At 43.3% G+C, this 15000-nt stretch overlaps 1 protein-coding gene across 1 annotated transcript in view; it reads left to right on the top strand.

Annotated features, from left to right (window-relative positions):
* Window positions 1-6630: 6630 nt before the first annotated feature.
* The window catches only part of LOC135093236 (innexin shaking-B-like), a gene marked incomplete at its 5' end in the record, with an annotated part of 27363 nt that continues 18993 nt past the window's right edge, over window positions 6631-15000 (top strand). Inside the window, 2 exon segments of the mRNA XM_063992243.1 lie at window positions 6631-6798; window positions 6800-7286. Coding sequence (XP_063848313.1) covers window positions 6631-6798; window positions 6800-7216 — 585 coding nt within the window.

Here is a 15000-nt window from a genome sequence, read left to right as displayed (position 1 = left end):
TCTCTCTCTCTCTCCTCCCTTTTCTCTTCCCTTTCCTTCTCTTCTCCTTTATCTCCACTTCCTCCATTCACTCTACTTTTCTGTCTCTTTTTCTCTTCTCTCCATCCTCTAGTTATTTTTTCTTCCTTTCATCTCTCTCTCTCTCTCTCTCTCTCTCTCTCTCTCTCTCTCTCTCTCTCTCTCTCTCTCTCTCTCTCTCTCTCTCTCTCTCTCTCTCTCTCTCTCTCTCTCTCTCTCTCTCTCTCTCTCTCTCTCTCTCTCTCTCTCTCTCTCTCTCTCTCTCTCTCTCTCTCTCTCTCTTCGTTTCTTCCTTCCTTCCCTTACCATTCATTCTTTCTCGTATTTTTCTCTCCTTCCCTCGTTTTTCCTCCCTGGCATACATTTACATTTTTCCTCCTTGCCCCTACTTCCGCTGTTCATCCTCTCTCTCTCTCTCTCTCTCTCTCTCTCTCTCTCTCTCTCTCTCTCTCTCTCTCTCTCTCTCTCTCTCTCTCTCTCTCTCTCTCTCTCTCTCTCTCTCTCTCTCTCTCTCTCTCTCTCTCTCTCTCTCTCTCTCTCTCTCTCTCTCTCTCTCTCTCTCTCTCTCTCTCTCTCTCTCTCTGTCTCTCTCTCTGTCTCTCACTTTGTATCATTAAAATATTTCTACGTAGGAAGAGAAGGAGAAATGCCACGACACCACCACCACCATCACCACCTCTCCTCTCCCTCTCACCCCTCTCCCTCTCAGTCTCTCTCTCTCTCTCTGTCCCTTCCTCCTCTCCCTTCCTCCACATCGTCTCTCACCACCATCTTGCTTTTCTCTTCCAAATATTTCCCCGTTCCTTTACCCCCACACACCTTTCCTCCCCCTCTTCCTCCTCTTTCTCTTTCCTCTTTTCCTCTCTTCCTCTTTCTTCCCTTCCTCTCCCAGTAACTTGTCGTTTTCGTTCTCTTGTCAAAAGTTTATCTCCTGCTTTCTGCTTCTTGCTTGAATCGTGGGAAATATTTTTAGAGGAGGGTGGTGGTGGTGGTGGTGGCGGTGGTGGTGGTGGTGGCGGTGGTGGTGGTGGTGGCGGTAGTAGTAATAATAGTAGTCGCAGAAGGCTCTTACTATCCCCTTTACTCTCTCTCTCTCTCTCTCTCTCTCTCTCTCTCTCTCTCTCTCTCTCTCTCTCTCTCTCTCTCTCTCTCTCTCTCTCTCTCAACCCTTCCATTGTTATCTGCCATTATCCTTCCATCATCATCACCTCCTCACCTGACTCTCCCATTCCCATCTCTTCCCTTCCCCTCCCTTCTCTCCCTTCCCTTCCCTCCCCTTCCTCCTTCCCTTTCCTTCCCTTCCCTCCCCTTCCTCCTTCCCTGCCACACCTCAACCTCTTTGAAGAAAACGTTATAGTAGAGAGAGAGAGAGAGAGAGAGAGAGAGAGAGAGAGAGAGAGAGAGAGAGAGAGAGAGAGAGACCTGAACTTAAAAGGAATATCAGCAGAATCTCAAGGTTATTTGATATTATCTTTATTTTTCGTCTTATTTATTTATTTATTTATTTATTTAACTAATCCTATATGTTTCTTTTCCTTTTTTGCTTGTATTTTTATTGGCGCATCTTGGATTCAATAACAGTTAAATAAAAATAGTAAAGAAATAAAAAAAAAATCGTACTATTTTGTGCCATACTTAAGAATTCAGAGAAAAAAATGATTACTAAGGCAATTTATTACCATTAGACTCTCTCTCTCTCTCTCTCTCTCTCTCTCTCTCTCTCTCTCTCTCTCTCTCTCTCTCTCTCTCTCTCTCTCTCTCTCTCACTTTTGTCGTCATAAGGTGTTGATGCAATTTTCCGGAAGCTGAGCAGTGAGAGAGAGAGAGAGAGAGAGAGAGAGAGAGAGAGAGAGAGAGAGAGAGAGAGAGAGAGAGAGAGAGAGAGATATCACCACAAGTTAAATGAGGGAAGTGGAGGAAAGGATAAGAAAATAGAAATGAAGAGGAGAAGGAAGAACAGGTGGAGGAAGAGAATGACAAGACAGATAAAGAGAAAGAAGAGGAGGAGGAAGAGAGGAGAGGAGAAAGAAGAGAGAGAAATGGAGAAAGAAGAGAAAAGAGGAGAAATATAGAAAAAATAATAAAGAGAGAGATAAGATGAAGACAAAAAGATGAGTGAGAGAAGAAAGATGAAGGAAGCGAGGGGATGAAGGAAAGATGAAGGTAAGGAAAGGGAGAGGAGAGAGTGAAGAGAAAGGAGAGAGATAGAAAAGAGAAAGATGGGAAGGATGAGAGGGGAAGGTAAGGGAGCTGGTTGGGGAGGGGGGATTGGAGAGAGGGTGAGGCAGGGGTGCAAGAGCCACACCCTTACCGCTGTGCTTGAAGCTGGCCCCCGCGTCCCGCCCCGCCCCGCCTTGCTCTGGGAGTCACGGGAGTCTCTGCCAGTTGTAGTGGTGGTGGTGGTGGTATTGGTAGTAGTAGTAATAGTAGTAGAAGTAGTAGTAGTAGTAGTAGTATTGTTATGAGGAGGAGGAGGAGGAGGAGGAGGATTAGTAATGATAGTAACAATAGGAAGAGGAGGAGGAAGAACAGGAGCAGGAGGGAGACTTCAGTACAGGAAAACTGATATTTATTTAGTTAAAAAGTTTCTTAGTTAGTTTCTTAATTATTTAGTTTGTTAGTTGGCTAGTTAATTAGTTTCTTAGGAAGTTAACCAGTTCTTCTCGTAACAGCAAAAGAAGAAGGAAGAAGAACCTGAATACAACAACGGTAGCGTAAATTTTGATTTATTCTTTTATTTCAAATAGGAGAAAGAATGGAAAACAAAAGAACAGCACCTTTACCACAGAAACGTTAAGAAAATGAGTTGTTTTAGTCGCAGCAGTAGGGGCGACTGCCGTATCAGAATATTTTTTTACGTTCCTGCGGTAGTAATAGAAATAATGTGAAGAGGAAGAGAAGGAGGAGGAGGAAGAGAAGAGAAAGAAGAGAAGAGAAGAAGATTTAAAACTACATCACAAGAAAAAAGCTAATCTAAATTTTAAGTTCTAGCGTTCATGATGTTCCAGATTGACACAAATGACTTGATAATTAACTCAATCCCAGGCCTTGTCGAGACACAACACTAACCTCGCACCCTGAGCCGCCTCACTACACGCACACATAAACACGGCACTATATAGCAGGATTATCAACACGCTATTGCTAAGTTAGTGCTGTGTTATTGAATCTCCCTTAACCAGAGTGTGGGAAGCAAGTTTATTTGTTTATTTTAGTCATATATCACTCGTACTTGTATCGTGCCTTCCCTGCTTTGTTCTTTTTTTGTTTCTGTTGTTGTTGGTGAGTGAATAGCTACACACACACACACACACACACACACACACACACATAGGAGAGGTTGAACCAAAAAAGAATACACAACAATAACCCGCGCGTTATGCAAATGAGACCCCATGAAGCCGAAAATCAATACCCTCCTCCTCCTCTTCCTCCTCTTCCTCCTCTCCGCCCCCAAACATGAGGCAGGTGAAGTGAAGCCTCAGTTGGGAGTCGAACCCAGAGGTGAGCTTCGAATGAATACACTGAAAGGATTTTTGTGTTCATGTTTAAGTGGCAGAGAAAAAAATGCACGGAATTGTAGTTAATCATAATTGGATGAGGAGGAGGAGGAGGAGGAGGAGGAGGAGGAGGAGAACGGGAGAGAGAATTTATAAGTGAGAAAGAAAGGAGGAGGAGTAGAGGAAGGAATAGGGAGAGGCGAGTTAAAAGAGGAGAATGGAAAGAGAGAACAAGGAAATAGAAAGGTAGGAGGAAGAGGAAAGAAGATGAGTAGGAGAGGAAGGGATAAATGACTGGAAAGGGTAAAGAAAGAGGAGCAGAAGAAATAGGAAGAGAAGTTACAGAAAAGAAAAAGAAAAACATAAAAAAAAAACAAGAGAGAACGAAGGGTGAAAAATGGATAAGAAGCGAATTTAGAAGGAAGATGAAATAGGAAGTAGTAGGAAAGAATAGGAAAAACAGGAGAGGAGAGGAGAGGAAACGAGGAATAAAAGAAATGCTTTGTATTTTTTGCCTACTTAAGTGATAAATGGCAAGAGTGTTAGCTGCTAGTCGTAGTAGTAGTAGTAGTAGTAGTAGTAGTAACAGTAGTAGTAGTAGTAGTAGTAGTAGTAGTAGTAGTAGTAGTAGTAGTAATAGTAGTAGTAGTAGTAGTAGTAGTAGTAGTAGTAGTAGTAGGAAAAGAATTTTGCTTCATAACAACACCTACCAAAACACAAGAAATACAAGGGTAGGTCAGGTAAGGTCAGGGAGGGTCAGGGTTTGGTACAGTGGCGAGGGTCAGGATAAGGACGGACCTTATTGTGAGTGAAGGAATAAGGGATGAATAGGTAGGTAGAAAATGCCTCCTTCTCCTCCTACTTTTATACAATACTCTCTCTCTCTCTCTCTCTCTCTCTCTCTCTCTCTCTCTCTCTCTCTCTCTCTCTCTCTCTCTCTCTCTCTCTCTCTCTCTCTCTCTCTCTCTGTTTTTTCTTCTCCCCACTTCCTTCATTTTTCTTCCTCTCTTGTAATCTCCACTTATTCTTAATCTCCTCTTTTTCCACCTCTCATTTTTCTCATTCCCTCCTTTTCCTGCACCCTCCTGCTCTCTCTATCCCTTGCTTTCCTCCATTCCTCTCCTCTCCCCTTCCTTCCTTCCTTTACTTCGTTTCCTGCAACAGAAGGATAACGTGGGAGTGATTCTTGAGGTCACATTACTGAGAAGGAGGTGATGGTGGTGGTGGTGGTGGTGGTGGATACAGAGGTGTAGGAAAAAAGTATCGTTGGAAAGTAAGAGGAACAGGTAACAAAAAGCCTCTCAGCCCAAAACAAGGTTACCTACTTGAGTATTCTACCTTATTCTACTGGTCCTCCCTCGGTGAGTGAGAGCGGGAAAGGCCAAGTGGACGTGGTGGAGGTGGTGGAGTAGGGAGAGTAGGTGGTGGTGGACGAGGAGGAGGAGGAGGAGGAGGGAATCGAAGAGGGCAAGGACGAGAAATAGAGGAAATGTACTTTGTGGAAGGAGGAGAAACTGTAGTAGTAGTAGTAGTAGTAGTAGTAGTAGTAGTAGTAGTAGTAGTAGTAGTAGTAAAAGTAGTAGTAGTAGTAGTGTCTAATGATAGTTAAAGGTTAAGATTGGAGTTATACAGAATAGGGGAAATTGAAGAGGAATAGCAGTTTGAGTAGAGGAGGAGGAGGGGGAGGAGGGGAAGGAGGAGAAGGAGAAGAAGGAGGAGAAGGAGAAAGAGGAGAAGGAGAAGAACTGGTGAATGCCTGTGAAATGTGTGTGTGTGTGGTGTGTGTGTGTGTGTGTGTGTGTGTGTGTGTGTGTGTGTGTACGTCCTTGAAGTCACACACACACACACACACACACACACACACACACACACACACACACACACACACACACACACACACACACACACACGGACACGCGATGCCCTTGGTGTCGTTCTCCTTTAAAGCAATAGTTGTTTTTCCAAATGTGACCCAACCAGGAAGAGAGATGAATCCTTGACGAGGGGCGTCCGTCTTGTAGGCCCCTTGTTTGGGTGTGTGTGGGCGTGTGTGAGTGGTTGTGGGTAGCTGGCTCTGAGTGGGGCCTACATGTGTGTGTGGATGGGTGGATGTGGACTTGCATGGTTGAGGAAGTGTGTGGATCAAGATTTTTTTTTTCTATTTTTTTATTTCTTTCCACAAGTTTTACATTTGATGCGTATGAGGAATAAATGAATATGCGCATTGAATTCCTGCTTAGTAATCCTACATACTCTTACTCGTCCACGTTTCTCTGCAGTTACATTCGTGGTCAGAATCTATTAACTTCATTCACTTTCACTGTTTCCTTTTTTTTTTCTTTCACTCTTAAGTCCTCTGATCTGCCGGCAACCTACTTATAAACCCTGGCAGTATAGCTCCTTAGATTACAAGACGCCAGACAGGAACGTTAGACACAGTGGAAGGAAGGGCGGTATATAACTCACTAATCAACACTTTTATTCTTAAACACTTTCTTCTCTCACCAAGACTATTTTCAAAGGCCTTAAAGATAATAAATCATCTTTCCATAAGTCTTTTTCCTGCAATAGTTATGCAGAATCCTTATTAAACTATCACTAGAATCATGAAAACACCATTGAATACCCTCACTATCGCCACAAGAGCCTATTGAAAGTAGTCGAGTAAGTGACAAGACTTTACTATCATCGTAACCAAAGTGCATACTGCTGCCACATAACCAAACCTGGAGACAACACGGAGTAGATTTAGTAGAGGGAACAACTTGGGCGAGACTCGTATCATCTTGGGTATTGTAAACCTGCGAGAGTTTACCTGAGATCTGACTGCGGGAGGTTCCTTCTTTATGTCGGCTGGCGCGCCTGTGTACGTGAGTCGCTGTAAACACGGAGAGGCTGCCTTCCTCGGTGCCCGTGTTTTGTGCCGCCAAGTGAAATGTGTTCGGATGTTTGGTTGTTTGTAGATCGCGTTGTGTTCTGATTTATGCGCGTAGGATCATTTGTATTCTGATCCTTGGTATGACAAATTTGTTTCTTTTTCATTTTTTTTTTTTTGTCAGGAGGGGCGGAGATGGGGATCAAGGCAGGCTGCGCGGGGAAGGGAGGGGGATAGGAAAGAGTGGATTCAAAGGTCACAGGTCATGGATGCTTTTCTAACGGTGGCTGTCTTCTTGGTGTTTCAGGTCAGATGTTCCTGATCGACCGCTTCCTGGGCAACACCTTCCTCACGTTCGGTCTGGACGTGATCAAGTTCATGGAAGATGATCAGGAGGTGCGCATGCGACCCCATGATCTTCGTGTTCCCGCGCATGACCAAGTGTTCCTTCAGCAAGTTCGGCACGTCGGGCGAGCTGGAGCGCTACGACTCGCTCTGCATCCTGCCCATCAACATCGTCAACGAGAAAATCTACATCTTCCTGTGGTTCTGGTTCCTGCTGCTGGTGTTCCTCACGTTCTTCGTGCTGCTCTACCGACTCATGATCATCCTGAGTCCGAGGATGCGCGCCTACCTCCTTTGTCTCCGCTTCCGTCTAATCAACAAAGAGGTGATCAATACGATAGTGAGGAAGAGTAAGATGGGCGACTGGTTCCTCTTCTACATGCTGGGCCAGAACGTGGACACGCTCATATTCAAAGAGGTGATGCACGAACTAGCCAAGAGACTCGGCCACGCCTCAAAAGACTTTGGAGAACCATGAGATCTGCTGTAAATAGCCACACAGGGTGTTTCACCACGAACGTCTGTGATCCTAACGCAAGTAGTTTAAGGTAAGTGTCACCTTCTCTTTTTCTTCTTGTATTGTTACCTTTTTGTCTGTGCAGTAATTGGTGTGTGTGTTGTTTGTTGCTCTGGCATATTTATATTTTTTTGTTCTTCTTTGTGTGTGTGTGTGTGTGTGTGTGTGTGTGTGTGTGTGTGTGTGTGTGTGTGCGTGTGCGTGCGTGCGCGTGATGGCCCTGCACTCCTCCACTAAGGCTAATGTGATGCCGCTAAGTATTTATTGTTGTTGCTGCTGTCACTGATATAATTGCAATACTATGTTAAGGTGAGCCGAGTAGCGCCACTGTGTTGCTGCCTCGCTCTTTATCCCAACTGCTGCAATTCTGGAGTGAAATTTTTGTCCCAATCCAGGTGTTTGTGTTTTACGGAAGCGATTGGACGCGGGTATGATGTCCACGAAGCTTTCTGGCTCTGTAACCTTCTGATTTGGTGTAATTCAACTGACGGAGGCGATGACGCAGGCGTTGAAGGTCACGTTGACAGATAATTAACACAAAAAATTAACACAGAACATCAAAATATCAAGGTCTTTACTTGCACACCACCACAACTTTCACTAAGCCCTCGGTAGAAACGGGAATAATCTTTGAAAGGATTAATTTCTTAAACAAGATTTCCTACAGACAATGATGGAGTGATGCCAGTGCTATCATTTCCTTATTACGTGACACACCACACAGCTACTTGTTGACGAAGGCGTTGAAGGAGGTACAAACGAAGACACTTATGGAAACATTTAGTCATCGAGAATCTCACCTGGAGACACGAGGCCAGAGACATTCCGTAGTGGAGGAAAAAAAAAATGTTATCCAAAGTTTTCTACGTGTTTATTAACCTGACGTCCGTACTTTCCACCACGCCGCTGTACTGTGACGGATTACTGCATGCATAAATATAAGCGCTTGAAAACAAATAATGCATTCGTCAACATCTCCATGAAAGCCCCAGAATAAGTTTAAAACTTTAAGCTTTTGAATGGAGAATCCATCGAGAAAAGCCCCGGACAGTCTCTTGCAGTGTACACTATTTTAATATGCATTGTCCCCGCGTCACTTTTCACTGGCAGGCTAAATTTACCCTTTGATCGGATCGCACCAGCGTTGCCTGCAGTTCAAGGCTCCGGAACTCCGATACGTATATGATTTTATATTAAGAATTACACATTTTTCCCATATTCTCTAAGTGAAGGCGATGAATGTTGAAACTGACAGGTTCCAACACGACTGATGCTGCCCAGAACCAATAGCAAGCTTTAATTGTTTTTGCTTTCTTTCTATTCATGTATTCTCTTCGATTGTGGAGGTGACCAACTCGCTTTCCTCGCCTTCCGCTCCTCATTCCCTGAAGAAGGTGTGGCTCGTGTCCTCAGGCAGTCTAGGTGTGTTAGATGAGTCTGGAAAGGGGACCTGATAGAAGTCTGTAAGTGGTATAAGGTTTATAGCAAGGGGGATGTAAGCAAAATTCTTAGGATCAGCAACCAGGATAGAACAAGAAATAGCGGGTTCAAGCTTGAAAAATTTTGGTTTAAGAAAGAGATAGGAAGAAACTGGTTCTCAAATAGAGTGGTAGATGAGTGGAACAGATTCAGTGATCATGTTGTTAGTGCTAAGACATTAGGGAGCTTTAAGAGAAGATTAGACGGGGTTTATGGATGGGGATGATAGGTGGAAATAGGTAGATATATTTCATTCAGGGACTGCCACGTGTAAGCCTGGTCGCTTCTTGCAGCTTCCCTTATTTCTTATGTTCTTATGTTCTTATGGAAAGTAGCAGAGTAGAGTACAATAGTGTTTAGATCTAGTTTGTGGTCTCCTTTTTTTAAGTAAGAGGGATTCTGAACAAGGGCACCAAAAAGACGGAGAGAAAAAAGACCCTCTGAAGATTCTACTTCCGAAAGAATTTTGTCCTAAAGGATGTCCAAAACAAGGAGTAATGTCTTGAAACTGTATGGCTGGTAGATGAAGTGGCGGCCATATTAAGAGATTTCAGAGGTATGTTTATATAAAATTCAGTGGCTCCTCTCCTAGATTTCGAACATTTTTTGCGTGTATGCTTGTGGTACGGTAACTTGTGGCGGCTGGGAAAGTAGCAGTTCCCCTTTATGACTATTCTGAAACGTTTGGGCGCCCCACCACCGCTACTGTTAACAGGCTGCTGTGGAAGTTGTTGGGGTTTTCAAGGCTGTTCTTATGATACTAATATAATGCAACAGGAATTTTTACATCACCAATAGGAAAACAGATACCCATGAGAAACCGTTGCCTTTGAAAATAGTCCACATAAGAAATTACAGCGTTCAGTGAAAAATAAGGCCTTAAATTTACGGTACCCATCTGTAAGAATAGCCCTCACCAGCAAAACGGTCCCTCTATCCACCTTCACCCAGCCACTTTCCCATCATGTTCTAGGCGCGTCCATCACTCGTCTGCGCGATGAGTCCCGCCACGCCGCCCCTGCTGAGAGGAAAGCAGGTTTACTGATAACGGAAGGAAACTCGATATGGTGTAAGAAAAAAAAAAAAAACTGGGCATAAAAACAGCTACAGCCACCATATTGTGATTCTAAATCTTGACATAATCAGGTGTCTTCCGCCTCTCTCTGCCCGCCATTACATTAAGGGGGATGGATCAATATAGGTACTGGATAGATGGAAAGCTCATAGGTGACAGGTTCCCTAAAGTAGAGGCTTAAACTGGCCATGAAACATTTATATTCTCAGTGTCAGACGAAGCATATTACGTCATTCTGAAAATAAAAATAGATAAATTGTTAAATAAATTAAAAAAAAAACTGATTTAGAACATCATTCACTAAAAACTCGTTAACAAGTGAACAGAAAAACCATATTGACAGTACTATGAGCTGGACCACCGGCAAGCGACAGGAGAGGGCAGGAGAGAGGTGACAGGTGTGACTCGCCTTGACTCGCCTGCATCCACACCTGTCTGGGAATGAAGGCTCAGGTAGAAACGCAACCTTGTGTCGAGTGGCTGTCTTTGAAACTGACCAAGGCTTACGGAGAAGGAGGAGCAGGAGGAGGAAGTAAGGAAGGAAAAAAAAAAAGAACCTTGAAGAAGAATAAGAAACAGAAAAAGAAGAAGAAGAAGGGGAGGAGGAGGTGGAGAAGGAAGTAAGGAAGGCAGAAAAAAGGAGAAAAGAATAACAAGAACAAGATAAAAAAAAAAGAGAAAAAAGGAAAAACAAAAAAACAAAAAAAGAAAAAAGGAAGAAGAAAAAGACGAAGTGAGAGAAACAAGAAACAGAAAGGAACCACCGTACAACAATGAACCAAACGAACCACAACCCTTTTAGAAAACCACAACACACTGCAATTTAAGACGTACAACCTCTGCACCCAACTAACCCATTAACCCACTAACCCACACACCCCACAACCTCCAGCGCACCACCACTACCACCCTGTAGGATGCCAGAATACAAACACAAGGCAAAGAAAAGCCATTAGATTGTACAGATTAGCAGTAAAGATGATGAACCAGAGGATGAAGACCACCAGGACCAAACAGGTGCCCGAGACTTGAGTGTAAGAGACTTGGCTTCCTATCGGCGCCACATCAAGGAAGAATAGTTTGCGTTGTAGAGAAAATGCGAGTGGAAAGGAGAGAGGGGGAATTAGATTAGGTGTGTGGGCGAGTGACAGAGAGTGGGGGGGGGGGGGTGTGCGGGGAGGCATTCAGTGCTGCGTAACGTATAACTTATGTGTTCACGTATGAGAAAACCAAAGCCAAGAATACAGTGGCGAGAGTGGCGGGTCAGCACACTCATTCATTCCCTCTCTCTCTCTCTCTCTCTCTCTCTCTCTCTCTCTCTCTCTCTCTCTCTCTCTCTCTCTCTCTCTCTCTCTCTCTCTCTCTCTCCTTCCGAATTGATTTCCTTCCTTCTCTCAGGAGGTCGAGGGGGAAAGGATCCGAAAAAGAGAGAGAGAGAGAGAGAGAGAGAGAGAGAGAGAGAGAGAAAGGAAGGGGGAACTCAACTATTTATGTGGAAAAGTCTGAAACACCTCAAAACTATATATCCTCATGGGGTCTTTTCCTCCTCCTCCTCCTCCTCCTCCTCCTCTTCCTCCTCCTACGTCAGCATGAAGGGGAGAGGCAGCGTGGGGTTATGGGCGAGTTTAGGCACATCTGTGGCTGCTCACGAGACGATCAAAGCCTTTTAAGCGCGATCAGATCCCATAATTTGAAAAACCACATCCAGACCCAGCCTGACTTGAGAGAGAGAGAGAGAGAGAGAGTAAATGACACAAGGAGTAAAGGAAACAGAAAGAAAGTGAAAGAATCGAAGGTAAAGGAAGAGAAAAGAAAAGGAGGAGGAAAAAACAGTGAAGGAAAGAGATGGTAAGTGGAAATGAGAAATGAGAGAGAGAGAGAGAGAGAGAGAGAGAGAGAGAGAGAGAGAGAGAGAGAGAGAGGGGGGGGGGAAAAAAAAGAGGGAGGGGAACGATGCGATTTTATAGTGTAGCTTGGTGCGACTTTATTTCCCAGGAGACTAATTTCCTCTTGTCCTTTCTTCCTTTTATTCCCTCCTCTTGTGTTATTGTTGTTTTGTCTCTTGTTTTCGTTGTTGTTGTTGTTGTTGTTGTTGTTGTTGTTGTTGTTGTTGTTGTTGTTGTTGTTGTTGTTCCTGTCATAGTTGCTCCTTCCTTCCTTCTTTTTTCTCTCCTTCCGCCATCTGGAGTGAAAGGAGGTAGAGGAGGAGGAAAAGAAGAAGGAGGAGGAGGAAGAGGAGGAGGAATGTCTCAGCCAAATGTGGAAGCGCCAGTGAAGAGAAAGAAGAAGAGGGACAGAGGAGAAGGAGGAGGAGGAGGAGGAGGAGGAGGAGGAGGAAAGCAAAGAAAGGGAAGAAGAAGAAAAACAAGAAGATGAAGAAAAAGAAGAAGAAAGGAGATGACGATGATAGAGTGACAAGAAAGAAGAACAAGGAAAGGGAATAAGGAAGTTATGAAGAAGCTTGCAGAGAGAGAGAGAGAGAGAGAGAGAGAGAGAGAGAGAGAGAGAGAGAGAGAGAGAGAGAGAGAGAGAGAGCACCCAACGTCAGAAAACTCTCTTATTGTTTGAAGCAAGAGTGCTGAATCAAATGACGACAGACAACCCCCCCTTCCCTCCCTCCCCCTTATCCCCCGTGCCCTCCCCTCTCCCCCTTCCCTCCCTCCTTCAGTGCCAGCCTTGAAAGAAAATGGTGACTGTCACTTCAAAGAAAACGGGAAAGGGGGATGACACTTAAGGAGAAATTGCTTTTCAACGCGTTAAGCAAGATGGGTTCCGCCGCCATTAAATCAGATAGGCTTTACCAAGTCCAGCGTTGAGAGAGAGAGAGAGAGAGAGAGAGAGAGAGAAAGAGAGAGAATAGGGGGTTTATTGTGTAGAAATTTAATGACTTTTCCTGGATTTTGCTCGTAAGATGTACTACAAATCGTTTTCAAGTTATGTACCAGAGAGAGAGAGAGAGAGAGAGAGAGAGAGAGAGAGAGAGAGAGAGAGAGAGAGAGATGTACTGTGTATGAATCTAATTACTCTATGGGAATTTTATGATGCTGTAGTTGGTTTGAAGTGATAAATTTAGTAGTTATGATGTAATTATTGTTTTGGATGTGTATGATTAGAGAAGAGGAAAAATGTTGATTTCAATTATTACGCCTTTTTTTATTCATCCTTATTCTCCCTCCTCCTCCTTCTCCTCCTCCTCCTCCTCCTCCTTCTTCTTCTTCTTCTTCTTCTTCTTCTTCTTCTTCTTCTTCTTCTTCTTCTTCTTCTAGCCATGTAAAAATTGCTAGCTTCGTTACTGTTTGTTCTTTCTTTGTCTTCCTTTGTGTTCATTCTCCTCCTCTTCCTTTCATCACATGCTATACAGTACATTCCCCACAGACAGCCCCTAACATACTAACTGGTTACCTACTGTTTGTACTTTTTTTAGTATTCTCTTTAGGTTCCTCCTCGTCCTATTCTTCTTCCTCCTCTTTCATCTCTTTCAGTCCGTCCAGATATGACGCGCCCTACTGCCGGGTTTAAACAAGGATTAGAGAATTATTTTCTGTGTGATTAGACAATTGGTTCTATTATTTTAACCCTTTCACTGCCACAGCTTCTTCTCTGCTTGTGTAAGAGAGAGAGAGAGAGAGAGAGAGAGAGAGAGAGAGAGAGAGAGAGAGAGAGAGAGATTTTTTGTTTAGAGAGCAGAGTATAGGTAATGTTTATTTCATTGTGTAAGTTTAAATGAGTGTTTTGAAAGACTACACTCTCAGCAAAAGATGTCATTGAATATCTAGTAAAGCTTTTCTGTATTTGTAGAAGGGTTGCTGAAAAAATAAAAATCACATGTGCCGTCACCGTTCAAAGGGTTAAGTGCGGTCTGTTAACCCTATCACTGTTACACAAATTGTTTTTCTTAATGGCTATAATATTTTTGACTGTATTTTTGTGCCAGGCTTTCGTAAATATTTTAGGAGCTTAAAAAGGCAATATTACCTTTTATTTTTCCTCTATTCTCTCCTGCGTCTCCCTGCAAACAGTTTTTACAGTGCTAGGAAGGTTAAGGAAGGACGGCCATAGCAGTGAAAGGGTTACATTGGGACTGGTCTGTTTGTCCATTAGGTCTATTAGGGCCTGTTAGGTTCATTACATCTTTTTAAATCTATTAGGTGCAGCTTGTTAGTTGCTAAGTACAGTTCATCAGGTCTGGTGAATGTAGTCTGATATGTGTGGTCTGTTAAATTGGGTATAGTCTATTAGGTCAGGTAGGGTCTGTTAGGGTCTGTTAGGTCATGTTAGGTAGTTATAGTAGCGGTGTGTTACTTAGATTTGACCTGTTACGGGTAGTCTGTTGGGTGCACCAGGTATCATCCATTACGTATGTTAGATCTGTTTGCCTGGTCCATTAAATCTAGATGCTGTCTGTTAGGTTTGTTGGTCAGTTAGGCGGGGGTTTGTCAAGTCTAGATTCGCTCTGTTAAGCTCCTAATTCGGTCTGTTAAGGTCTAGATGCGGCCTGCTGGTCCCTTGGTCTCTCACTCCTTCAGAATAATGGCAGACCGTTGTAAATAGCTGCCAGAACCTACAGAACTCGCTTCCCCCATTGCTCCTCTGTGAAGTAGACCAAGGGGATGGGAAGGGGAAGAGAGAAATAATAATTGATAATCGGCTTGAAAAATGGTTTGTTTTTATTCATGGTTTTTGAGTCATGAATGATGAATGAGATTAAGTCGCCCCTCGTTCACGGTAGCGGGAAATGATTGTGACTGTAACGTACCGGTGGGACTGAGTGAAAAACGAAAATAAGAATAGGAAACAAAGATTAAAAAAAAAGCAAGAAAGGGAAAAATAAACAAACAGACAGACAGACAGACAATCAAACAAATGTACAAACAAAACAGACAAGCAAACATACTGACATACATACATACATACATACACATATACAAAGAAACCAGCAGACAGACAGACATACAGAGAAACAAACAAGCAGACAAGTAAACAAACAAACGAATAAAACAAACAAAACAAAAAATGAAACAAGGGAAGTAGCAAAACAAAGAATCAAGCAAACCAATTAACAAAGCAAGAAAATAAGAACAAAAAGAAAGAAATAAAGGAAAAAAAAGAACCAGAAAGGAAGAAAAAAAACAATAACAGGGGTGAGGGTAGAATATAACTGAACACATTCCTAACCAAACCTGAACTCTGC

Source organism: Scylla paramamosain, chromosome 42 (assembly GCF_035594125.1).
Source record: "Scylla paramamosain isolate STU-SP2022 chromosome 42, ASM3559412v1, whole genome shotgun sequence".
Taxonomy (NCBI): Eukaryota; Metazoa; Arthropoda; class Malacostraca; order Decapoda; family Portunidae; genus Scylla; species Scylla paramamosain.
Note: the sequence above shows the minus strand (reverse complement) of the source record. Positions and strands in the feature narration are given on the sequence as shown.